We start from the raw sequence: 27,755 nt of genomic DNA, 5'->3' as shown, positions 1-27,755 counted from the left end.
AAAAAAATACACACACCTTGGAATGCAATTTAGCCAGTTAGAGTTTTCTTTTAAAACTCAATGTGGCAGAAATCCCTTTACCCACCTTAAAACGAATAGTCCTTTCAACAAACAGGGTGTCAGCACAGAATCCCTGACAGTTTCTGCAAGCTCCCACTTCAAAGGATCACCAAATGCAAGTGGGGATTATTTCACCCAGAGCAGCAAAACAACTCTGGTTGTTGCTCACGACAAAAAAACAACAATCTGCCCAATTTTCCAAAGTCACACAAAATGAGAGAAAAATTGTTTAAAATTTTCCAAATAAAAACTTTATTAAGGCTCCAATGCAAGAATAAACAAAGACACATGATATTTTTTCTGAGCCAAGCAATTTTGCAGAAGCCTTGCTAAAATTTACCCCAAAAATTCCCCTGCTCTCTGCAAAAACTGGAAAGCCATTTACCAGCAGTATCGCTTCAGTGACGGTGGCAGCAGACAATTCAATATTGCCATTGCTCAAACACCTCCCCCCCCAAACAAGTATAAGAAATTCAGTCTAAACACAAGGCCACAGAGGTTTAGAATATTCTTTGGAATTTTACAATGCAGTGCAAAGTGATATTTGTTTTTGCAAAAGCAATTACTTTTCAATGTTGCATCCCTCTGACTTCAAAATGTAGCAAGCAACCAAGCCATCCTCAAGCCTGCATCTGACATTGATACCAAGTGCTCAACAGTATACAAGGCACTTCCAGGGTTGACAGTGATCTTAAATGAGAGTGAGAGAGAGAGTGTGTGTGTGTGTGTGTGTGTGTGTGTGTGTGTGTGAGATCTGTCCATATCTTCTATTTCCAAGTCATAAACATTTACAACCCCTCACCAACTGATTACAGGGGCATCACATTGATTCCCTGCAAACACTTCCCATTTTCAAGTCAGTTCAGGTCCCATTATTTTACTGCAAGTAGTAAGAGGTGGTCAAAACTCTTCAAGTGTTTTGACTGGTAATAGCCTGGAGTATCACATGCAACACTGTAGCCTTATTTCAGGTTTTCTAACTGGCTCAACCCAAATGGATTTTTATCCGGTCTAGCATAAGGTCAGAATTACAGCACCACTGGAAGGAATGATTGCACTGGGTCAATCAGTAGCTAGTTTTTCTAAATGTTTTTTGGTACACATGTTGTAGTTTTTTTTTTAAAAAGTCTAAACCAACAACAGGGGCAACTTTGAAACTGTGATTATTACCAATATTATTCATGATGTGTTGAAGCAGAAGAGTGAATAAATATTGTCACTCATATATCCTTAAACTGTGGAATAGGTTGCCAAATTTCTACTGGCACTAGAAAACCCAATGCTTCAATGCATTGCAGCTAGAACATGCAAACAAAAAAAAGAGGGAACTTGTGTAATCCCTTATCACTACACCTGGAACTTAGCCAGAGCCTTTTGCAGAGGGCTCACATCCCACATGTGGGAGTCCCAAGCCAGGAACCAGCCAGTGAATGTTGGTGGCTCATTTCCTTGTTTCACAGTAACAATGGGAGTCCCCAAGTCTCGTCCAGATGGATCAGCTTCCAAGTATTTCTTTGCTGCAAGAAAGAAAATGAATGCAATAGTTTGGAGAAAGTGATACAAGCAGCAGCATTCAGTTTTACATTCGTTTTGAATGTTTTCCCAGTCACTGAAACATTCTTTTAATTATCATAGTGAATTGAGGCTAGGTATCTGTCAGAAATCTTGCAAAACTAGGATCACAGATTTCTTTGCAATTATTTGTGTTTGCTCCCAAAATTCAGTTAGCAAGAAGAAAAAAAAATGATTTGATTAAAACATAGTTGATTTCCCTCCTTGCAAAATCAACTGTGTCATTCCTTTGGACCCAACCTGAGAGGAAGAGGAAGGGACTTGGAACCACAGTAAACTCCAAAGCTTGTTGCCCAGGCTTTATTCTCTAGAGAGCACTCCAGCCTCTCAGATGCATGCAAACATCATGGGCAACAAATCCAGGCAAGTTGAAGAGCAGCTCCCTATTCAAAGATGTTCACCAATACTACACTGTTTGGTATAGGAAGTTCCTCCAAGAGAGAAACATGTTCTTTCCCTTTATGCCAACATACTTAATTGATGGTTGGAGAAAAATAGCTGGTCTGTAATACCATTATCTACTCTTAGACTTTTGGCATGGCTTTCTCATGCTTTTTGTTAATGCTTTCTCCACTATAAACAAATGTTAGTTCAGCAATTTCTCCCTACAAAGTCCTACAATCATACAGCACAGAAACAGGTCCTCAGCCCACCATGTTCATCGAGTACCCACCTATATTAATCCCATTTACAAGCACTTAGCTCATGCCTTGGCAAATTCAAGTGCTTGTCTAGATACTTGAGTGTGAGTGCCTGTTCCCACTACTTACTCAGGCAGTGCATTCTAGACTCCAATCACCCATTCTCTGAATAAAAAATATTCTTCCTCATACCCCATCTAAACCCCCTGCCACAACACCAAACCCATGCCCTCTGGTTTTAGACACCTCCTATGGGGAAAGTTCCTTATTACCTATTCCATCTATGCTCCTCGTATCATCATATACCTGGAATAACTCAAGGAACTTTTCCCTTCCTCTGTAATTGATTAAAGTTCTATTGGAGAGGATTCAAGAAAATACTCAAACCACAACATCGCTAGTAAATCAAAATTCAAATTATTTGAACTAACTCATCACATGCATCCAGTGCATATCAAGCCTGAAGATCATATTAATGCAATATTTGTGAATAGTTCATGATCACTCCAAACTCTAACACCCTACAAATATAGACTGTACAACTGGGTCAACAGGCCAATCTGAATTCAGGTTCAATGTACAAGTGGCCTCCCTCCTGATGAGAGATAATGAGTCCAACAGCTATAATGCTAAATTTTAAAAAGACAGGCCAGGAATAGAAATAAAATTAAATAAAAGGGACACACTGACATCACTAAGGTGTTCAATACTTGTTTAAATGGACAAGTTCAAGGAATGACTCTCCACTTCTCCTGCTGACCAAAGCAATAGCCGGTACAGAATTGCCTTCTTTCTCCACCACCCCCACCCGTCAAAAAAGTGAGGGCTTTAAACAAAGACTAGCAATTCTGCAAATTGTGTAAATTAGTTTTCAAGTACGAAAGTCACTGATATGTTCACACCCTCCCCAGCTACCCACCGCATGTCAGGGACTCAGACTTTTCCACTTCATTGGCATCCTTGCCAAGCCAAAGGAAGATCTACAAAAAGTAGAAAAAAAATTACACCTCCTGACTGCACAGGTAACCCCCATTCCAGTAACAGAAATTCTCCCTTATGAAATTCACAAATCACCACCCAAAAGTTTGCAATACAGAATAAAGTTTGCTCACAGAATGTGAGCGCAAAGTAAAACATAACATTTCATCCAAGTGCCTCCCCCCCAAAAAAATAAAAACTTATTTCTTGACGCACGCAGAGGTGATATGGCTTTGCGTATGGAAAGTTGCTGATTATGGGCTATTTACTGGTTTCCACACCACCACCCCACCCCCCAGCACATTTTCTCCACCACCCACCATGCAGCAGACAGAGCCCAAATTTGCCATGCCTTAAACTGGGAGAAATCCTGACAGCCTGCCAGGATTACATTCAACCTCTCCTTGGGGCTTGAGGAAATTTGTTGGGACCTGAACAGATCTTCCCCAGGCACTGGGGGATAAAGGAGCCAACCAGCCAGAGGTTGTGGGGGACTAGGAGGGGTATAGGGGCAAGAAAAGGCAGGAGGGTCAGCACAATTAGTTGGTGGGATCACAGGGGAGAGGAGCCAACTGGACTGGAAACTGTCCTGGTACCCAGGGTCACAAAGATCCAGGCAGTTATCACTGGACAGTAACATACAGCATGAAGCCTGAGAGAGTTAAGAACACCTGTAGAACTTCAGCATAAGCAGAAGGGAGGAACCCAAGCCATGATATTCAGTTTGCATTTCATGGTGCCACGTCAAAACCACTGGGGAAAACTTTACGTCAATGCAGAACGAGTTAAAATGAGCCTTAACTTACTTGATCCCAAGTGTCCAACAGCATAACATCATCAACTGCCAGATCACTCTGTGTGAATTCTCCTGGAACTTCCTCAATCTATATGGAAAAGTGATTATTACTCAGAACACATCTGAAACTTAACCCAGGAAAGCTTTTACAATAAAATTTAGAGTTCTTTTGTCAAATGATTTCAAAGTTTCCCACAGTTCAAAAAGGCCTCAACTTACAACAAATGTTCCTGTTTTGTTGGAACACCCAAACAAACGAATCGGGTGAGTGGTATCTTTATCTTTCAGGGATTTGGAGGTCTGGTATTCCTTCTTCCCACCAAGAACCTTCCAGAAGTTTTCTGTTTGGGAGAAAACAAGACAGCAAATTATAACTCTTAGATGGAACTTACACAGCGAAGTCCCTCTCACCTCCTAACCAAGAGGTGCTTCTGGGTCTTCAGACTTCTTCAGCCTCTCCTACAACACTGCAGAGCACCAGAACCACCACTGTGGACATTGCATTTGATGCCTGTATTATTTGAGGTGTAGATAGATGGATTTTAAGACATTAGGAGAATCAAGCGTTACGAGGAGCAGGAAGGAAAGTGAAGCAGAGGCCAAGATCAGATCGGCTGTGACAGTATTAAATGATGGAGCAGGCTCAAGGAGCTGTCTGCTCCCATTTCTGGTCTTGGCCGGGTAATGTGGAACGAGCTGCCAGAGATGGTGGGAGAGGCAGATACAATTACAACATTTAAAAGGCAGTTGGATAGGTAGGATAGGAAAGGAGTAGAGGGATACAGGCCTAATACAAGAAAATGGGATTAGTTTAGTTAGTAATCGTGGTTGGCAAAGAAAGGTTGGGCTCAAGAGTCCATTTTGGTGCTACACAGCTCGATGACTCCAAGTTGTGGCTTAGTGATTCTGAAGCACCTATGCCATACCAAGGATAATTCAGAGTAGTAGGGCAGCAAGAAAGATTATACAGCATACAATTACAACATGGAAACAATAGGATAATTTTGCCCAAAAATGTGTTCAAGGTCAGTGGTCAAAACTCCACCCCATCCCACTGCTTCCCTACTTTATATTTACAGTACAGCCTCTGTACATTACACGAAGAGGAAAACAACAGGGCTATGTGGAATGAGATTAACTAGATAACAGGCAAGGTGTGAAGATGGGACAAGTGTTCTCCTGTGTGCTGTATAGATTCTTGCACATTTGACCCAACAGATTTACACTCACAGGAGCGTCTGTAGTGTAGCAGTTAGTGTAATGCTATTAGTGCCAGCAACCCAGGTTCAATTCTGGCCACTGTCTGTAAGGAGTTTGTATTTTGTCCCTGTGTCTGCGTGAGTTTCCTCCAGGTGCTCCAATTTCCTCCCACATTCCAAAGACGTACAGGTTAGGAAGTTGTGGGCATGCTATGTTGGCACCAGAAGCATGGCGACACTTGCGGGCTGTCCCCAGAACGCTCCACGCAAAAGATGCATTTCACTGTGTATTGATGTACGTGTGACTAAGATATCTATATCTATTGCATCCTATCACACTTCATCCCATGTCATCTACCCAACCCTCCATTCCCTTCTCCCTTGTGTCCTGTTCTACTCACCTCAATTACTCAGTCTGCACTCTAGCCACACCCTGATTAATAAAAATTCCAGAGAAAAATTCTTTTGATTTAAAGGAATTGAAAACACCACCTGGTTCTTTCCCTTCTTGGATCTCTGTTGGACTTCCCCCCAGAACACTGACCAAGTACTTGGCAGTCTTTAATTCAGGAGCACTAGCACCCAAGCCTTTCCAAATGTACGTCTCCTGTGGAGTCTTCAGCACAAATGCATCATTGCTGTTTAAAGACTCGGCATCACTATTCACCTGCAAAGCACAAAAATAGACAAACACCAGCCGTTATGATGTATTGGCAATCCAAATGTGTACCTTAATTCCCTTTATCTCTAAATGAAAAAAAATTAAGCCCCTTAAATAGATTGAAAAATTCTCACATTTCCTAATGTCGGAGGCCATTTGGCCCACTATGCTGACTCTCAGCTACCCCTTCTATCTCATTGTCTGACTTATTTGTACGGGACTGCAAAGTGACAGAAACTACAGTCCCAGGACTGCACTTCTGGAATTGCAGACTGGCACCAGTCATGCAGTCAACCTGCCTTTGTCATGGCCTTAAGTCCCAGCTAACAGCTATTTGAACACTGGGGCAGGTACTCACAACCAAGCCAGCAGGATTTTGCAGTCAGAGGAGACTGGGGCAGCATCTATTCCAAAGCTGGCTAGCTGTCATAAACTTTGTTCCCTCACTGACCTTCCTAGTTGTCATTTGGGAAATGCCTTGTGGACACCAACCAGACAGCCCCTTGGGACAAGCACACCAGCCACAGGTTGCTATTCCTATGCAGGGTAGAATGAGAACTAGTCTGCCAGACCTCCAACTTCACAACTCCTCTACACTGGAACTCCCTCACTCTCACCTTGCCCCACCCCAACCCATCAGCCCAAAACCAGCAAAGATCAGCCCTGCCATCATTTGTGTCAGATTTCTGACAGTTGCAGTATTTTGTTTTTGACCAAATCATTCTAACATACTTCACAGTTCATAGCATTAGGATACAGGCAATCCCATGGACTGTCTATACCTCTTGCTGCCTTGGCGAAGCAGCCAGCATAATCAAAGACCCCACCCACCTGGGTCATTCTCTCTTCTCTCCTCTTCCATCATGTAGAAGATACAGGAGCCTGAGGGCACATACCACCAGTCTCAACGACAGCTTCTATCCCACTGTGACAAGACTATTGAACGGTTCCCTTATACAATGAGATGGACTCTTGACTTCGCAATCTACGTTATGACCTTGCACCTTATTGTCTACCTGCAATGCACTTCCCTGTAGCTGTGACACTTTACTCTGTATTCTGTTATTGTTTTAACCCTGTACTACCTCAATGCACTGTGTAATGAATTGACCTGTACAAATGGTATGCAAGAAAAGTTTTCCCCCCAATGTACAAGTGACAATAATAAACCAATACACCTTTGCCAAAAGATTCTTTCAGCTTCATTTACCTCAACAGCTCTGGAAGCTCCAGTTGAGCTTATCTTGATGTGGAAAAGTCGAACTGGTGCCACAGGGGTTTGCCCACCCTTCCTGGATGTCCCTCCAAGGTGCACAATGAGTGTTTTGTCTTTAAACAGGCTTAGCAGATGAGGAGGCTCCTGCCCCTGAGTCACCCGTACCTAGGGAACAAAGAGCAACCCCCTTCCAGTAACAATAAAGATACTGAGAAACCATTTCAGTTCTGAGCTACAGAAACCAAAAATGAACTCAGAAAATACTGGGTTGATCTTTGGCCTGATGTAGGGAAGAGATCCAGTGCCTCACGGTTCTGAGAAAGAGGTCAAGCAAAGGGCTCCAAAATGTCCAGTCAGTTAATCCCACCCAAATGTCTTTACTTCATTGGAAGGACAGTGCCGAAATTCAGTCTGCATTTCAATGCAGCTGGAGTGTATTTTTTTTTGGGCGGAGCAATCATGCTTTAAGGGTAGTTCCAATCCACATTGCTTGTGGAGTTCCGAGAGATACAGTATGGATACAGACCCAACCACTCATTCACTACATTAATCCAAATTTACTTCTCTTCATTTTCAAACCACAAGTTTTATCACTCAACTAGAGTAGAGGCAATTTATAGTGGCCAATTAACATACCACCCTACACATCTTTGGCAGAGGGGAGACCTGATAGAAGTTTATAAAAATTATGAGGCGTAGATAGAGTAGACAGCCAGAATCTCCCCCCCCAGGGTAAAATCAAATACTAGAGGTCATGCATTTAAGGCAAGGGGCAGGTGGGGTGGGGGTTGGGTGGGAAAGTTAAAAAGGGGATGTGCGGGGCAAGATCTTTTAAAGTGTGTTGAGCATCCAGAACGTGCTGCCAGCAGTGGTAGTGGAAGCAGATACAATAAATAGCATTCAAGAGGCTTTAAAAGATAGGAAGATGAATATGCAGGGAGCAGAGGGGTATGGATCATGTGCTGGTAGAAGGGATTATTTTAATTTGGTATCATGCTTGGCACAGACATTGTGGGCTGAAGGGCCTGTTCCTGTGCTGTAATGTTCTGTACATCTATCAATAGCTCAGTATGAGCAGAAAGTACACTGCCTAGTTACCTTTGTTGCTTTACATCCATACAGAATCAACACCAAAGGCAAGCACCACATAGATAAATCTATTTGTTTGAAACATGCAGTTTCCATTTAAGTTGCCAGAAGTGGAATATATTCAACTTTAAGTGTCCATAAACAGAAATACAGGAGCAAATGAATGATTGATAGATATCACAAGGGAACAATACATACCTGGACAGGCAGACCTTTCATCTCCTGATCAAGTTCAACTGCAAGGGCGGCTGATGCTCCAAGCTCATCTTTTGAAGCTTTGTTGCCTTGCCTTAAAAAGTAAATAAATATTAGAAACATCCCTGGCTAGCTTTCCTAGTCTATCCAAAATTATAGTGTATGTGCATGAGAGGCAGCTTACCAAATGTAAATGAGATGCTGCTGTTTGTCACCCAATTTGTAGGAGTACAGGACAAGGTAGCAGTCTCCACCATAGAACTGCCCATATGATGAAGGGTCAACAGGTTCTTTCTTGAACTCCTCAATTCGCCAGATCTGCAGGGAGACATTGGAGACATTTTCATCCAAGATACCGACTCCAGAACCTTGCGCATGAAGATTCTGTGCTGATGGCTATTGACTTGTTACCTGGACCTTGCCCGACCCATCATCCACCATGTTGTATTGTGCTGCCATAGCCGGTGACTCATGAAGCTTGGTGACATCAAATGGAACAGATTTGATTTTGGCAACAGTGCCAATAGTGTACACTTTTCCAAGCCCTTCAGCTTGGTCTACAACTTTCCAGTCCAAAAAGAATTGAGTGAACAATGCTGTCTCACCATTTTCTGCAAGAATTTCTACCTGTAAAATAAGGCAGGAGTCAAGTCTCTGTTCATCCCACACTTAACCAAATCAACACAAAACACCACAAGTAGATTAACAAAGTGTACAGCTTTCACTGGGACAAGCAAGATACATTAGTACATTGAGAGGGTGTTTTCCCATGTCCTGCACAACTTTGTCTGGAGCCTGCCATCCTCAGGAGCAGAGTGCATGTGTAGAATCATTGCTGTTTTAATCATTCCACACACAACAGCAGAGGTGTGGGTTATACTGGTGGCTTTTGACACATGGGATACTTAGCTCACATTACAATTTTAAAAGTCTGAGGCTCCTCAAAATCATATCAAGCATCTTGTTAAACAGGATGAGGTCGATAGAAACAAAACTGTGCCACTGCTTGTACTATGATGGCATGAGCTGCCTCAAGCAAACCAGTCTTGGAGTGGGGCAAACTTCAAAACAGGCACTGAACTCTGTGCTTTTGCCAAGGCCCCTGCTACTGGTTCAAGTTTTGGTAAAAGGATCCCTCACTCACTCACCCACCCCTTGCCCAATATGGCTGGTGGTGCATTTCTGGCTACTTGAAGGACAAAATCTCTAAACAAATATTTGCAATACATTTTCTAAGTCTTTGGTCTGCATATCTGCCCAGTAGATCAAATGTTAAACACAGGGGGAAAAAAAAAGGAACAAAAGCAAGATCCCAATGTTCAGGCAGCGGTTTAATATCATGCACACTGATTCACACATCTACCCGATAACCAGTTATATGGAAATTGAGCACTTCCGTCTCCAATGAAAGAGGAAATGTACCCTTAGTTCCAATGCAAGGAGAAATGGGTAGCTGTACAAAAACCTATACCCACAATAAACTTAGCAGGAAGAAGTGAGACTGTGAGATTCATCTCTGATAGGTCCACCCAAGAGTTACCAGACTTTGAAAATAAATTAAATGGACAAGAATGCATTAACATCAAAAGTGAGAGGTCAGATTCCACTTCACCATTAATCTGCATTTAGGTATTTTAACTGTTGAACTAGAAGAGTCTTCCTGGAGCCTGTCCATGTTGAATCATTTGAAGGTTTATGGGATGCATTTAAGGGGTTCTCTTGGTTACTTACTACCTTCAGTGGAAAATGGCACAAAAATCCTGAGGGGGTGGTGGAGGAAGAGAAGAAATGCAGCAGATTTTTACTACTTTGCCTGTCATTTCCACAGCACTACCAAGCAGTTAGGGCAGATGAGCTGGAGAAACTTGTAAAGAAATTCCTCCAGCGATGTTTATGGCCCTATAAGGCAAAATACCAATTAAAAATGTGGTAGTTTTCTGTTAAAATATGTGCTTGACCAAGATATAACTATGGTCACTGATGTCCATCTTGTAGCCACAGAAACCTAATCAAAAACTATTTAACACAAGGTACATTTCCACAGTTGCAGTCACACACCATTAGCCACTCCAAGTGACCAGTGAAATGCTGGAAAGTTGTTTACCTTTGTATTTTTTGAATAATTTTTTGTGTTTATGAAGAACATGCACGTTTCAAATCCAACCTTCCGTTCAGACTTGTTGGAGGATTTTCCTGAGGAGAGAATAACTGTTTATTTCTGAACTTGGGACAGTTAATCCCAACTAGAAGATAACATGTCAGACCTCACCATTTACACAATCATAAACCTCTAAAGGACAGCATGACAAATCCCCACAACATCCACAGACCTCTTGCTGAAATGCAAGCAGAGGAAGTCAAAAAGGATCCTCTGCATGTTATGCAAGAACAAAAATCAAGATAAACCAAATGAAAATTAATGGGAGTTAGCTTTTTATTTGCTACATCCTGTTAAATATTGTATATCATATAATTAGATGCCATTTAAAACTTCTGAAGTGGACCACATGCACTGAAAATTCAACTTGCTGCACAAAGCTAATGAACTGTTCCTTAGAAGGAGTGGTCCCATCTCAGATTTTTGCAAAATGATGCCTGTTTAAAATGGGATTCTGCAAAGTGCCAGCTATATTTGCATAAATCATACTGTGCATTGTGAAGCAGTTTTGCAACTGTTCCAGCTTAATCTCTGCCAATATTTATACAGCTTTAATAAACTCTGGTTAGGCCATATTTAAAGCATTTCATTCAATTCTGGTTGCCCCATTATAGGTAGGATGTGGGAGGCATTGGAGAGGGTGCAGAGGAGGTTTACCAAGATGCTGCCTGGTGTGGAGGACATGTGCTATGAGAAGTTAGACAAGCTGGGGCCCGTTTTCTCTAGACTGGCAGAGGCAGAGGGGAGATTTGATAGGAGTATATAAAATTATAGATAGATAGCCAGTATCTTTTTCCCAGGATTGAAATGTCTAGTACTAGAGTGCATGTATTTGAGAGGGGGGGAAAGTACAAAGCAGATGTGCGAGGCAAGTTTAACTACAGAGAGTGGTGGGGGCCTGGAATGTACTGCCAGGGGTGGTCGTAGAGGCAGATAGCAGAGTGTTTAAGAGACTGCTAGATAGGCACACAAATATACAAAGGAGGGAGGGATATGGTCAATGTGTGGGGAAGAGGGATTAGATTAACTAGGAGTCATTGGTTTAATTAGTTCAGCACAATATTGTGGGCTGAAGGGCCTGTCCTGCATTCCATTATAACTATGCAGACAAACTGGGAGGTGTGACAGCAAAAGCTAAAAAAGGGAAGCAGTCCAGCAGTTAGAAATCATTCCATGACAAGAAGAAATATTAAAGGTAGAAAATTTTTTAAGATGTACCAGTGGCTTAACTATAGGCAAATCAAAAAGTAAAAAGGATAGTTGCTTTATCCCAAATCATTCCAATACTCTAAAATTCTCAAAACCCAAACACAGGCGAGACAAGGATTTGTGTGCTTCAATAAGGGGCTGACCTTTGAGGAAAGAAGAACTGAATGCCCATCTCATCTGCAGGAAGCCAAATTAGCCGATACCTGGTGCCAGACAAATGACTGAAATTTAGTTGAACAAAGGGGTGTGTAAACTTTAGGGCAGAACACAAGGCTGCAAAGGTCATTATTCAAAGAACTGCTCCTAGTTATGGGTTAGGAACACTTCATGAATACATCAGGGCTGGTACCAGTCTGGTAAAGCTGAAATTAACAAGAGTGTTTGCCACGTGTTTGCTCAGCAGGTTTTTCTGGGCTGAGCCAAGAGTGTACCCAGAAGTACAAACACATAGGTTAATGGTGCAGAGCTCCACAAGTAGCTTTTATCCCCCTATAAATTTGTTTATGTACTGCATTGAGAAGGACTCCAGTCTGGTGAGAGCTCACTGTGTGGCAGTCCCTTTACCCCTCGGTTATTCTGCTATTGTCACTTTATTTCTTTTGCACTTCCTTAGATTGCCATTTTGTGCTTGTCATTGTATTTATTGTTGTATTTATCATATACACCAGGTGCAATGAAGTTGCTTGTTAGCACGTAGCTCAGAGTAAATAGTATACAATAATAAACTAAGCTAATCTAAAATAGATTTGTGACCACAAAAAGGCATGGGGGCATCAGGGGAAGGAAACAAAGATCCCCAGGCAAGTGGAAATAAACCACAAACATTATGCAGTGGGAAGAGTGCATTAGTCAGTCCATATCATGGGTGGGCAGGAAATGAAACCAGATCAACATTAGGGTAGACGTAAATGTTGCAAAGTACATTGGAAGCACTTGCACAATAATAGAATTTGTTGCAGCAACAGTTGGTAATTTATTATGCTGGGAGGCATAAACACAATGGGCTGGATCATGCTCAATCCACCACACTGCCCACACTCACTGGTTGGGTTAGCCCCAGGCTGCACTATCCTTTCACTGCCATGGGGCTTCCAAGAACTGAAGCCTGGTGCCCAAGGCTGAACGCCTCAAAACGATGACCAGGATTCCAGGCCACACATCCCGAGATCCCCAGTCAGCTCATGCTGTCAAAGGCCTGGGTCATGGTGTTAAAACACTGGAAGAACTCAAGAGGTCAGGCAGCGTCTATAGAAGGAAATGGACAGTCAACATTTCAGGTCAAGGCCCTTCACCTAGACTGATTATAGATGCGGCCTGACCTCATGAGCTCCTTCAGTATCCTGTGCTGCCCCAGATTCCAGCATCTGCAGTCTCTTGTGCCTTAATGGTGTTAGATACCTCTTGTCAGATTAAATTGTAAATGGTTGAAAGATTAAAACATTAAACTATTTCAGTAATTTCTTAAAGCAAATAAAAATAACTCTGCCTTTAATAAATGGGGCACACCTTGTAGTTGAGGAGTAGACATGAAATACATCTGGTTCTTTGGCTCAGCAAAATACAGAATGTCCTGTACTTGGTAGTGAGAAGGGCTAGAACATGGGGTCAGGCAAATCCACATCCAGCAAGTTCCACACTACAGTTCACAGGCCACAGCAAGGCAGCTACGGTTCTCTACACCCACCAGTTAGCTATCAGCGTGATCTGGCCCCTATATTAGCAGCAATGAGTAGCATCCACATCTAAAATTCAGTTCCATTAATTTCCATTGCATCTTAAGACTGATCAACCAAGTCCCAATTCTCCAGGCAGAAAGCTTTTAACTGAAACCATACATCTCAGCACACTTGTTACCAGTGATACCCTTTTGCACCACTGCATGGCAGAAACAAACTGGAGCCAGGATCACACCCACAAATGTCAGACAACAAAAAAAAATTTAAAGTCACTGCTCTGTTACCCCCTTGTTTTCCTTCAAGTACTGAGTGCCTTCGGGCTTTGGCACAAGACTGCTCCTAATCCACAGGGAGTTTACCCATTGTAAATATTTACACTTTTACTTCAGAAGGGAACAACAAGTTGTGCATCTTATCAAATTCATCCAAGCAAGCAAAGCTTTACACTTGCATTGTATTTGGAGAGATGATCACACAATGGGGTTTTACTCAAGAGGAGCCTGTGAGTGCAGCACATAAAATGGATAAAAGCCACTTTGTCAGCTTTCTTCTTAGGCTGCCCCTTGGGATCGAGGATGTCAGCTCTACACCATTAAACAGAGGCAATTACAAATTTTGTCTATAATAGACCCAAGGATCGCATGGAATGGCGAGTTATTCTGCTGGGAAATCTCAGTACAAGCCTTGAAGAATGGTGGATTGACATACAAGCAGCCTCTGGGGCCTTGGTGAAACACAGAATAGGTCAGATACACAGACTGATCAATAGAGTAGGCAGGACACCATGGGTAGGCAAAATTGTCATCCAATCCAAAAATTCATATGGAATCCAATTTAAAAAAAAGTTATCAAATAGAGAGGAGGGAACTAGTGACAGATAGCAAACACAACCACTGGAGCAGTGTTCTGCGAACTAGGTTTTCATTTTCTTTGCTGTTCATCCATGGGATGCCAACATTGCTGGCAGGAGTTTATTGTAATCACCCTGCTCAGGTGCCAGGTATTTGCTGACAACTGCTGTTTTATTCCTTTTACTTCCAGTATTGATGTAGTCTGTGCCTGAAATCCAAGACGAGATTTAGATTTTGGTTCTGGTTCTTCTTAGGCAATCCCTTGCAATCTGACCTGAAGCAGCTGATAATAGTTGGACCTAGGACAGTACCCTGGTGCAATATCCTGACCGTCAACTACAGTTATCTTCCTTTATACCAGATATGAGGGCCCTGCAGAATGTTGAACAGAGAGACCTTGAGGTACAAGTACATAGTTCCCCTGGACAAATGAAGGAAGGGTCTTGACCCAAAACGTCAACTGCCCATTTCCTTGCAATGATGTTGCCCAACCCACTGAGTTTCTCCAGCTTTTCAATTATGGTTTTTAAAAAAAAGGAATTTACAGAGCTATGTTTATAATCAGTATCAGCCTCATCCCATGACTGTGTGGAAAGAATCAGTATATCATGGGGGGGGGGGGGGGGGGGGGGGGTCAAAGTAATAGGTAATAAAAATAAGCAGTTTAAGAAAAAAATTAAATCACAAGTCAACTATTAAAAGCCAGCTCTCACCTTTCCACAGAGCTATGTAGCCACATGGCCCATTGTCAAGGATGTAGCATTCGTTGGTAGAAAGTGTAGCCATTTTAAATGGGCTCTCAGCAGCCACCTCTGTCAAACACAACTCCCCACTGGCATCGGAGATCTAACAGTAATCATATCAACCAGGTTGGTTGCAATGTACATCATACTTTAAGAAAGCTTTGCAGCTGATTGAAACAAAAATTGCATCATTAACACTTGACAATGAATTCACACATCTTAAAAGGAAAAGTGTTACCATGTGGAGTGTGGCTTTTTTCTTGCTTGTCAAATCAGCAGAGCTATCTTCAACAGGTGCTTCTGGAAGGGTTGGTTTGGGACCCAGTAACTGCCATTTAAGAAGAGGAAACATTAAATCAAAAAGAATCCTTCCAGCATGGTATAAACTTTACAATAAATCTTCATGCATTATCCACATGCCTACCTCAATGACCTCTGTGGGCTCACATCCTTCTTCCACCACATGCACCTTGGAGCGTCCTCCTCTCTCTTTATCGCGGATACTTGTTGCAAGCTGACAGCATTTGAGCTTCTCATGAATATTGCTCTTTGATCCATTCCACTGATAAATGTGCTGCAATTGCAAATTTAACCATAACCATGGGTTCTCTATGCCCAGATTTAAACCTTATAAATTGGGTACTTTACTTGCCAGATTAAGTATATGTACACTATTACTTTTTTTTTGTTACAGAATACATTGATCGGTTTTGACTTTAGTATGCAAATGAAAATTAAAACAACCTTCTCTCCACCACACTTCATACAGGGGAAGGTCACACAGCACTGAAACAGGCCCTTCATCCCATTTAATCCATGCCAGCCATCAAACACCCTTTTACACTAATCCTACACAAGCCCCATTTTATTCTCCCCACATTCCCATCAACTCCCCCCAGATTCTACCCCTCACCTGCACACTAGGGACAAGTGCACAATGGCCAATTAACCTACTGATTACGTCTTTGGGGAAAACCAGAGCACCTGGGAGGAAATCCATGCAGTCACAGAGAGAACTTGCAAACTCCACACAGGCAGCAGAGGTCAGGGTCAAACCAGGGTTGTTGGAGCTGCAAGGCAATGGCTCTACAAGGTGCACCACTTTATTGACTCTTATTCTCAGTCCATTTCCTTCCTTCTCACTACCTCCCCAATGCGCAGTATTCTAGTCCCGGTTGATCAAACGCTACAGGACACCATATTGGTGACATGGGCATTCAGCTGCATGCATCAGGGTAAAGAATGGGTGAGAGAACTCAAGTAACCCAGAGTTTCTTCCAGTGAGTGCAGAATAAACAAATTAGAATCAATAATTAAATTCCATAGAACCCAAGTACAGCTTGTATTAAAAATGTTAAAAACTGCAGATGCTGGAAATCTGAAATAAAAACAGAAAATGCTGGAAGCGCTCAGGTCAGGCAGCACCTGTGGAAAGAAAGTGGATGTTGCAGAACAAACTTGCTCAGTGAACAACTTAATAAGTAAAGTGGAGATTCCATTCCAGTTCTGTCAATCCAGACAGCATGTACTACTCATCGATTGGCCAGAGCCCCTTGCAGTGTTCTGTGCTCCTAAATACATGGTTGCAAATAGGTCCAGGTCTCCATTTCAATGCCATCACTTGATTTATTTCATGACCATTTACAGGTGACCCAAGGCTTAAGAGGGCTCCCAACTCCATGGGGATGTCCCCATTTTCCTCCTAGTAGTTTCTGCACCCAACTCCATAAAATAGTCTGTAGTTATCATTCAAGTTGTGTTATGGGGTTGTTCTAAACCACTCTGGCAAGATAGGGCATGACTAGGAGCAACAAAGGTTTTCCAATAACTATACCATTACAGCCACTGTACAGATTGTCACAGGAACCCAGTATTCTCATAGGATCATCACTGCACTCCACACAACCCATCATTTCCGTGCCAACTCACTGCTTTCAAGGAAGGAGAGGACCCATACCAGGGAGAGGTGTGGGAGGAGGGTAGAGTCCTTCACTGTACAAAGAACCTTCTCCCAACTTTGTCCAGGTCCTTTGTAATGAGAAGGGCTCTGTCCTCCATTCTATCCCCCTCCCCAGCAATGGTTTTGCTGTTGTTGCTGCTGCTCTCAACCAAAGTGTTTTTGAGGTGGGGGGAGGGGTCAAGAGGGTTCTGGATTATTAGGTTTTGTATTGACAGGGAGCGTGAATCTACTGAAAAGTGTCCCCTTTTTCTTGGTCCAGTAACCTCAGCTTGAAATTCCACAGGCAAGGAAGAAGGATCATACTGAACATCTTCCTGTGGTTGAGCATCTGCCCTTCTGGGCTCCCACCTGTTGGTTTCTTGGTCAATTCAAACACTGGGTGGCACCTATGGAATGGTGCCCACCATCAGACAGAGCCTTTAGAAGGAGAGGAAGAGCCCAAGACAACACAGCAGAGTGGCATAGCTGCCACTGCTCAGCAATGTGGAGGACCCTGGAATATCCTTGTCAGAGATAATACAGAGGGTAACCAGAGATAATATGGAGGGTGCAATTGCTGAAAGAGCCAAGGAGTAACACGTAACAGAACCCACTACCACTCTTTCACAACTAACTGGTTGTACTCACAGCTCCAGCATCAATAATGAAGCAGTCTCCTTTGTTAAAGCTGGACCACGCAAAAGGTACTTCGTGGGCACGCACATTTCGTCTGCCTTTTACGTGCAGCAGCCTCTTTGCACTGATGTCATTGGTGACTACATGTGTAAACCCAGATGCAATGCCTCCTTCCTGCAAGAGGGCAAAAATACAGCTTAGATAAAAGGACAAAAATATCTCAAAACTCACAGGCTTCTGTCATACTGATGCAAGTTTCAAAAAGGTTTAACTTAGAATGAATTACATAAAATTTTGCTGTGTGTCTGCCCTTATCCAGATTTAGGACTTCGGTCTCAAGTTTAAAGCATTCACGATACTCAACCTAATTCCAGATCAATTCTGTGACAAATGTGAGACACTCAGACCATCTTACGCAAATATGCCCTATACAGATATCACACTGGTGCAATAAAGGCTGCTTCATCCTTTATTCATCCAAAGCCTCAGGCTTGGGGATCCTCCTAACACTAGGGACATTTGAAAATCCAAAATACAAATTATAGCTCCAAACATCACATACAACAGCAATGTGAACTGGGAAACCAGGCATAGTTGGCTCCTCCTCAATCAATGCTTCACATTGGTGTTCCTAATGCAGAGCTTTTCCCAATTTATCCTACGTTGTTAGGATAGTTCACGTTTAAGCCTCCTTACACTCCAGTAACTAAACACTAAACTAATCAAAGGTGGTTTTAAAAAAAATGGAAAAACAGGTTTCCCCATCACAACAATTTAAGAAACAAAATATATATAGTGTAGCCGCTAGTTACACTACTATAGAATAAAGACACAGTCTGTTGTTTGGAGTCAGAAGTCAATTGCTCAACAGGGGTGCGGTGCACCTTTTAATACCGAAACTCTTCCCACGCTTCAGTTCCCACACTGATGCCACGCACAGGCTTTCCTAGCCCAATGATGAAGAAAGAAGGCCCCGCACCATCTTGGGTCAGGGCCTCCAATGAAGCTCAATCTTGGGAGGCGGTTCAATACTGGTAAGGTGAGTCGCCACATAACCCGCGCACCCCCCCCACCCCCGAACTGGCGATACCATCACGAAAGCCAGAATTAAATAAACTATGACTTGGGTGGCATGACGCGTCGGGGTCATCAATGTAGCGGCTAGCTACATTACTATAGAATAAAGACACTGAGTCTGTTGCTTGGAGTCAGAAGTCGATTGCTCGACAGGGGTGCAGGGTGCCTTTTAATACCAAAGCTCTTCCCACGCTTCAGTTCCCACACTGACATCATGCGCGGGTCACCTGACCTTCCCACACACAGGCTTTCCTAGCCCAACGATGGAGAAGAGGGCCCCGTGCCATCTTGGGTCAGGGCCTCCGACGACACTCACGATCTCGGGAGCCGGTTTGATACCAGTAAGGCGAGTCACCACAATAGCTTGTTTTTGAATTTTTCCATTTTGTAAGCAACTAAATACAAAGCTGATTAAACCTTCCATCCCTCATGGAGGTTCCATTTCTGAATTCAATGAGCCTAAATTTACAAAGTCAGAGAGCTCCCAGAAAAGAAAAATTATATTTCATCCTCTACATAAGCTGCTCACACAGATGAAATGTTGAGACAATGAATAACTGAATCACAACAACTCCAAGGCATTAACACCATGAAAGTTACTTCCAAGATTTTAGTAAGAGGCCCCAGGTTGTCTTACTGACCCCAAACTCACCACTGTATACACAGACAGACAAAGCAGTTATATTACTAAACAAGTAGTCCAGACCTCAACTGATGAGCCAGGACTGATTTTGGAATGTTCAGACAGAGAAGTAGAAGTGAAAACATTAAATCTTAAACAATAGAATGTTCTGATCCAATGTATTCAAAAGGTCCTTCTGATTGGACAAGGCAAGTTAAAATAATTCCACTTCCTTATTGTGTTGGTTTGAGTAGGATTCCTGCTTGGCTGGAATTGGACTACAACCCTGGAACCTCCCCTGACCCAGGCTCAATGTAATTAGTCCCATCGATTCCCTTTCTCATACCCTTCTGTCTTGAGGCAAGATGAAATGTGAACAGGAAGTGGTACCATCATGACTAAATAGCCTCCATCAGCAAGTTTCCCTAAATGTTGTTCCAGGAATGACAAACCTCAATTTCCTACAAAACCTTCTGGTGTCATATTCTCAGGGCCCGTCTTCACCCAAGCTGATGCTCTGAGAAGGTTGACAGATCTTATTTAATGGCCAAATTAAAAACTTGTTCATCAATTTTGCCTGTTCTCAATTGCCTGCATAGTACGAGACTTGCTGGGCCATGGAGAGGAGTTAAGACTTAACATACAAAAATGCTCTCCAACTTTGTTCTACAAGTACGTGCAGCAGGGAAGTGTACTTTAATTTTTGCAGACAAAGATCTGGCACTCCTTTGATTACAGTCGAATACTGCAACTTTAATGTTTAAAATCATCTCCAAGATAAGTCCTGACTTTGTTCATTTATTACTTTGAACAGTGAGAATAAGGGAACAAATTTTGTTTTAATTTTTCAGCTCTACCTGCTCCATACAGCTTATTCCCAATCATCCTTCTGATAAGACACCAAATTGTTTTTTCTACACAACCCGATTTTCTTGTTCAGAGAGAGGTTGGACAAACTTAGGTTGTTTTCTCTGGAGCATCAGAGGCTGAGGGGAGACCTGATAGAAGTTCATAAAAATCATGAGGCATAAATAAACAGCCAGTATTTTTCTTCCAGGGTTGAAATATCCAATACTAGAGTGCATGCATTTGAGGAGAGGCTTAGATAGGCACACGAATATGGAGGGTTATTGCCAATGTGCCGGTAGAAGGGATTAGTTTAGTTAGGTGTCATTAGCCTAATTAGTTTAGCACAACATTGTGGGCCAAAGGCCTGTTCCTGTGCTGTTCTATGTTCTACAAAAAAGCAGCCTTGCTTTGTTCCAAGTCACTGCCAGGGCTCATGTGTAGCCCCCATGACAGTGGCTGCAATTAGTTTCAAGATATGACCCAATCACAGAAGCACACAGTTTAAGCACAACTTTGTTTTACTTATACATCCTATTTCCACAAAATCGCTAATGGCACAGAAGAGAGCAATCAATGCACATCTTAGTAAAGAAACCCTGTTAGGCCAATTCCCCTGTAAATTCTCATGTCCATCCCAACTCTCCTTTGTAGAGATTGTTCGTGTCTGTTGCCACCACCCCTACAAGCAAAGAATCTCAAATCATTACTAGTCTCTGCACAAGTTTTCAGCCACACTTGCATTGTACCTTTCACTGAAGTGTGGGCAACTTTGCTGGCTGCTGTTCCACATGTTGAAGCACATGGAGGAATTTAAAATAGAGGGATATGTGGGAGGAAAGGGTTAGATAGTCTTAGGTGTGGTTTGAAGGGCAGCCCCTCATGGTGGGCCGAAGGGCCTGTATTGTTCTATGGACACACTGTATGACAAGACCATTAAAATGCCACAATTTCACCTTAGCCATCTCAATCCCACCCATTTTATGATGAATACATTATCAAAAACTATTTTGGAATGGATATTGATACATATTAATTTGTAGACAGTTAACTGGCTAAGTTGTAGACAGGTTAATTGGCTGCTAAATTGCCTCTAGTGTGTAGGTGGGTGATGGGGGAGTTAATGAGAATGTGGGGGAAATAAGAAGAAAAACAGGATTAGCATCAAAGTGGAGTTAGGTGACCAATGGTCAGCACAGACTGAGCTGACGGGCCCATTCTCATGCTGCGTCTCCATGATGGAACTGTGGGAGGACAGTAATAGACCAAGGAAATATAGTCAGACTGGAGGATCGGTAGCAGCTGAAACTAAATGCTGAGATTTTGGTAGGAAAAATAAGAGGGAATGTAAATAAGAGCGCATGGTAAAAGAACAGAGTGGTCTTGGAGTACATATTGCATGTTTTGTTAGAAGAGTGGGAGTAGGATAGAGTTGGGTAATGTGCTTCTGCCCACAAGGGCGACCCTGACCTTCCACTTACTCTCCATTCTACTCCCACTTTGACCCTACTATACTTTCCAACAAAGACCAATACAAGCTCGAAGACAAGATATCTTTATTAGTCACATTTTTAAGATAATCTTTTATTAGTTCTTGGGGCAGCCCACAAGTGTCACCACACTTCAAGCACCAACATAGCATGCCCACAACTTCTTAACCCATAAGTCTTTGGAATGTGGGAGGAAACCCACTCAGACACAGGGAGAATGTACAAACTCCTTACAGACAGCAGTAGGAGTTGAACACAGTTTCAGACCAGTTTGCATTAGAACTAGCCACCTCTGATGGAAGACCATCCACTTCAATATTAACTCTGATTCTCCTTTCTCCACAGATACTGCCTGATCTGCTGATATTTCCAGAATTCTTTTGTTTGAGACTTCCAGCAACAGCTCTGCATTCTAGCAACTCTTGTTCCTTTTCCTTGCTCTAACTGCCCTTGTTCACCAACTAACTACTGTTCCAAAAGTGTCATCATCCAACTTTCCACCCATTCACCCTCCTCGCCACAACTCAAAATATACCAGTTCTGATTGAAAGCTACTGACTTGAAAGATTGTTTCCCTCTCCACAGATGCTGCCTGACCTGTGGAGTATTTCCAGCACTTTGATTTTAAAATCTAGAGGCTAACTGGTTGCATTTATACTGAAAATAAAGAACCCTTACTAAATAAGTAAGCATGTCCATTGGTGAACACAAGGCAGCATAAATGTCTTTTATGGACACTAAAATTTATTGAAAACACCCCATCTATTCAACAAATGAAGTTGTGTTGCCCAAAGTTTTCAGTGAGGGAAGCCAAACTTCACCAGTTCAGCAAGAATAGATCAATATTCAATACTGACATTGTGCAAGATTCCAAGCTTGTTCAACAATAGAAAACCTACAGCACAATTCAGGCCCTTCAGCCTACAAAGTTGTGCTGAACATGTCCCTACCTTAGAAATTACTAGGCTTACCCATAGCCCTCTATTTTTCTAAGCTCCATGTACCTATCCAAAAGTCTCTTAAAAGACCCTACCGTATCCGCCTCCATCACTGTTACCGGCAGCCCATTCCACACACTCACCACTGAGTAAAAAAAACTTACCCGACATCTCCTCTGTACCTACTCCTCAGCACCTTAAATCTGTGTCCTCTTGTGGCAACCATTTCAGCCCTGGGAAAGAGCCTCTGACTATCCACACAATCAATGCCTCTCATACACCTCTATCAGGTCACCTCTCATCCTCTGTTGCTCCAAGGAGAAAAGACAGTTCACATTACCTTGCATCCACATTACCTTGTATACAACTCCATTCTTAAAATAGCCCAGGAACTTGCTTGTTTCATTGCCTTGTGTTTCCCTGTGCTGCACAGGAACACCTTTGAGGCTTTCATCCAGTTGGGTACAGAAAATGGCAGCAGATCCAGATTCATCTTGTTGGCACTGGTTTCCTGGAAGAAAATATTTGTCAAAGTCCACCCACACACAAAAAAAGAGCTGCAGTATCTGAAAATATGAATGCAAACATACCCAGCCACATATGGATATGATACTTAAAATCTGGAGTTGTATTAAATACGATGTAGGCATCACCAATGTAAAAATTCCCATGCAGATTTTCAGGAACTGGGACAGGGTTCATGTTCTCGATCCTCCATATGGTAAGCCCTGGCTTTTTGCCAGCATTTTCAAATGCCACATGACATGCCATTGCCTGCAGATGAGAAATTAGACAATGGAGAAACTGGAGATAGAAACAATTAACAGGACTAATAAATTTAATGCTAAGCCACAGATCTGTTTTCCTTTGTACTCTGCCAACAGTAATTGTTTCAAAGCAAAACAAAAATCAAGTAATTTAAACAGGACAGATTTACATTCTATTCAATCTCAAAAGCACTGTTACTTCCCAACCACTCTACATTAGAGGTAGGGAACATTCTGATGCATTTCAGACACTCACTAAAGGTCAGTAACACACTCACAAGAGGAAAGTAATAAAGGACTTGTTGCAATAAATCTGAAATTTGAACCTTTTCCAAAGATCAGTTTTGACTTTAGAGGAGCAAGCAGATCCAGTGATTTGAGAACAATATTAAACTACAAGTATTGACCTCCTGCAGAAAACCCTTTTGGACAGTTGGAAAACATCTACATTTATTCCCTAAATAAAAGCCCCATCCAACATCCCTGTGCCAAGTTTTACATTCTCGTTCAATGCCTGCAGAAAATTCTCTCATGTCTGAAAGCTTCACACTATGCAGAATCTGAGCAATAAATACTTTACTGCAGCACCACTTGGATTCAGAGAGGATCATAAATGGTTTCCTGCAAGGACTGAGGGAGGGGTTATTTCTCAACACACCACTTTAAAGTTCATTCTCTAACACAGCAAGAGAAAACAAAAAGGTGGGCTCTGAATATCATCAGAAACCTGAAGACCCCAATTTGTGCTCAACTCTTACGGAATTGGACAACACCTGAGGAAGTCCACAAGTAAATACAAGACTTCATTTAAAAACTCCACAAAATTAAATAATTTATCCAGTTTGCTTTTAGTTTGGAAATGGAGGGAAAAATGCGTCAAATAAAACCAGAGGGAAAAATGCGTCAAATAAAACCAACAATAAATTCTATTTTTATTTTACTCCAAAATGTACATTTGCACCAGAGATAAATTCAGCTAATGACACAGGACTAGACAATAGCAACACCATTAGTGTCACTATCAGAAAAAAAGTCTACATCATTTTAGAGATGAGACAGATTTTTAAACCAGGGCCAGTTTATTACATGATAAATTGCAAATGCTGGAAATCTAAAAAAAATGCTGGAAATTTCAGCAAGTAAGGCAGCATCTGTGGAAAAAGAAACAGTCAACGTTGGTCTGTGGCCCTTTTACATTCTAGACATTTTCACTGTCACCATATATAATCTAGGTCATGTGGATTGATTTAACCTCCTCTCATGCCAGCAATGTTTTCCTCACAGCATAATTTGCTTATTAATGCACTTATTTTAATATGTATTCACCACCACTTCCCCCCCCCCCCCATGCAATTCAGGAAGTCAGTTGTGGAAGAACATCTTTTCAAAAACATGCAGTGATGACACATCCAAAAGGCTGCAGATCACAGACTGGGAGCTAGGATGGGCAGAGGGGTGGCAACTGCAGTTTAACACAGCAGTACGTTCTGGAAGATTAGAAAATAACTTGTGGGGAAAAAAGCTCATGTTCTTTCATGAACCATGGACAAGTCTGAAACAAACCTGTTCTTTTAAAGATTAGCACAAGTAAAGCCACAATATATAAATGAATCTACACCATTGTATTTGGAGGTTTCAAACAAAATACCAACAAATTGAATACATGGAATACTACATCTGGAATATTGCTCTGTGCACTCTATCACAGGAATATCATTTAATAGCAAAGTAGATTCACCATTAAGTTGGCTTACAATTAGAATGAGCGGCTTGGAAAATTAGGGCTCTTTGAGAAGTTATGTCAAATGGCTTGGTAGAGGTTCTCAGAGATACAAAGTCTGAGAGCACTGAAGAATGAAGGCAGGACACAAGTGGTTTAAAATCTGTAATTGTGCAGGGCTTCGCATTGCTGTTGCCCTGATGTTCAAACTTTTTTTTATATTCCAAAATAAACCTTATTCATAATAAAAGACGCACTATATACAGTAATAAAACAGTGCAAGCCTTTACATTCTTGTACAGATCAATCATTAGTGTTACCTTTTTATATAAAAACACAGCACCGATGCCACTCGTGCGGCTCCCTGGGGGCTACCCCAATCCCGTATTTACAATATTTAAGAGGCTTTCTCGCCTGATCCTGACCCTCCCTCTCCAGTGACAGAAGAACCCTAAACTGTAGTCAAAGAACATGCAGATTTACAAATGGATCCGCCCACTCTGCTCTGAGTCAACATCCTCGGATATCAACCAGCTACCCCCCCCCCCCCCCCCCCCCCACCGAACGCCCAATCAACCCAGGGATACTGGACCTGGGAAAGGTGGGAGTCTCTATCCTGCTGAGAATTCCCTCTCCGTATATCTGCCCAACAGCAAAGTTCCCCTGATTTTAAAAGGGGCTTCAGTACGTTAGGGTGGCGGCGCTGGGGTTGCCGAGAGTTGTCTTTTGGCCGGACCGAGTGTAGATGGGGGGGGGGGGGGGGTAAGAGAAGGGGACCGCTGTACCACACTGACAGTGGGAGCGGGTCAAGCGTCAGAAGAGGCTATTGCCGCGTTCGTGTCTACTCCCAGCTCTTTGGGACAAACATATGGAAGAATTGAGTGCGTCGCTTATTTTTGAAGCCTGCAACCTGTTGCAAATATGCTCACTGCGTAGTTGGACGCGTTCCCATCATAAAAAGTCTCCTAAACAACGCGCCTTTAACTTTATACCAAGTATTGCACATTTTAACCAGCCAGTCCCAACTTCCATTCCTTCTTTTGTATCACAAATCATCGCAGCTCGAAAAAAAACGAGAGGTTGGCAACAAGCTCTCAAACCCTGCAGACGTTTAAACTCTGACACGGGGCCAATGCCAGAATCACTCAGCAGGTCGGGCAGCGTCTGCTGAGGGAGACCAGAAACGGTGATGTTTTCTCTCTCCACAGACGCTGCCTGACCTGCTGAGGTAGTTCTGGTATTGTGTGTGTGTGTGTGTGTGTGTGTGTGTGTTCCCAACTTGTTCTTGTTAGCCTAATTCTCGGTTGTTTGGCCGCACCCACAAAGCTGCTAATAACAATTGCTACTCAGTGCTGCTAAATTAAATTTCCCTGCCACATCTCACTTCTTCAGAGAAGAGGACACCTATTAAATGCACTTTTGACTCTGGAAAAAAACACACCCTGCATAGTTCGGTCTGTAGGGGGACGTAGCAAGTTAGCTTGTTACAACCTGTATAGACTAGACTCTCGCCTCTAAGGGCGATTAAATAAAGAGGTGTTCTCCTTAGAGTGGAAGTGGTGTTGATAGCAGTGTTAAAAATAACAGGACTCGACAGAGAGCGGACTGTCGCCACTGGTAGAGGAACCGAGAAGCAGGCGATACGTTTAATGAAAGAGGTGATATCAAACAAACTTTTAAAATAAGTGCTTGGCACCTAGAATGCTTGGCTACCCTCGGCGGTGGAGGCAAATTCAGTGTCGGTTTTCAACTAGGGAACTGGATCAGCCGCGGCAGGATTCCAGGTTTAAGTGCAAGACGTGGGCTGGCAGCATTGCCTCAATGGACCGAATGGCTCTCCACGAACCATTATGCAACTCTATGTCAATAGTGCCAACGACGGCCACGCCCTGGAACGTGAACAGTACAGCCTGCACCGTGTAACAATTTGCACCGAGTTAGTCCGTAACAGTTCTCACCGACTGAGGTTTGTAGAACGTAACACACCCATCTTCAGTGCCTCTGAAGGGAATGGCTGCATTTCCTAAACCGACGTGTTTTCTTAAAAAAAAACTTTTTCCCTGTAGTTAGATGGTCTGCCCCCCTTCCAATACAAAATTCCTAGCCCTATTTTGTTGGTTCTGTTTCTTCCCAGCAACTTTCCCAGATCTTTTCAAAGACCCCCTAAAATCGGAGTGAACTTCCATCAGAGTTGATTTACACCCATTACTAACGTTACAAGCGCAACGCCAGACATTTCATATGCTTTTATCCAACAAATACAACAAAAAAAGGTAGCCATCTTCCCCCAAGTACTGCGAATGGAAATCTGAACAAAGCGCCCGCCTTTCGAGACTGTTTGCAGTTTGCATGAATTACAACATTCTCTAAGACAAACAGAATATCCCCCAACTCTCTGAGTTAACCTATCAAATGCAGATCCCCCGCCATCGCAAGATATCCAGTAGGTGTTGTTCTGCGAGACTGATAAAATCAGCTCTTAATAAAAATAAAAACAGACCCGCCAAGCCATGCAAAATATTGCACAGCGAGGGGAACACTATCAGTAAGAGCGTAGGACTTACTAAGAATGAGGCGAGGTCAGGCTCCGGTTCCAGTAGTAATATCAAGCACAGATGCTAAATTCCAGACTCACACAACTGGGCTGGTCTCCACTCTCAGCTTTTTATCGAGAAG

The 27,755-nt window shown here is 42.6% G+C and overlaps 1 protein-coding gene across 1 annotated transcript; it reads right to left on the bottom strand.

Annotated features, from left to right (window-relative positions):
* Positions 1-285: 285 nt before the first annotated feature.
* Positions 286-27,755, bottom strand: scinlb (scinderin like b). Its single transcript, XM_052010830.1, has 17 exons — positions 27,644-27,755; positions 23,183-23,366; positions 22,949-23,103; positions 17,632-17,793; positions 15,469-15,618; positions 15,283-15,372; positions 15,015-15,147; positions 10,512-10,600; positions 8,819-9,034; positions 8,592-8,725; positions 8,411-8,501; positions 7,118-7,288; positions 5,739-5,913; positions 4,267-4,388; positions 4,058-4,135; positions 3,193-3,253; positions 286-1,577 (listed from the first exon to the last, which is right to left on the bottom strand). Exons 2-17 carry the CDS (start codon positions 23,361-23,363, stop codon positions 1,408-1,410), a joined length of 2,178 nt encoding a protein of 725 aa, XP_051866790.1. The 5' UTR covers positions 23,364-23,366; positions 27,644-27,755; the 3' UTR covers positions 286-1,407.

Source organism: Pristis pectinata, chromosome 3, assembly GCF_009764475.1.
Source record: "Pristis pectinata isolate sPriPec2 chromosome 3, sPriPec2.1.pri, whole genome shotgun sequence".
Taxonomy (NCBI): domain Eukaryota; kingdom Metazoa; phylum Chordata; class Chondrichthyes; order Rhinopristiformes; family Pristidae; genus Pristis; species Pristis pectinata.
The sequence above is the reverse complement of the archived record's forward strand: the minus strand, read 5'-3'. Positions and strand labels throughout refer to the sequence as shown.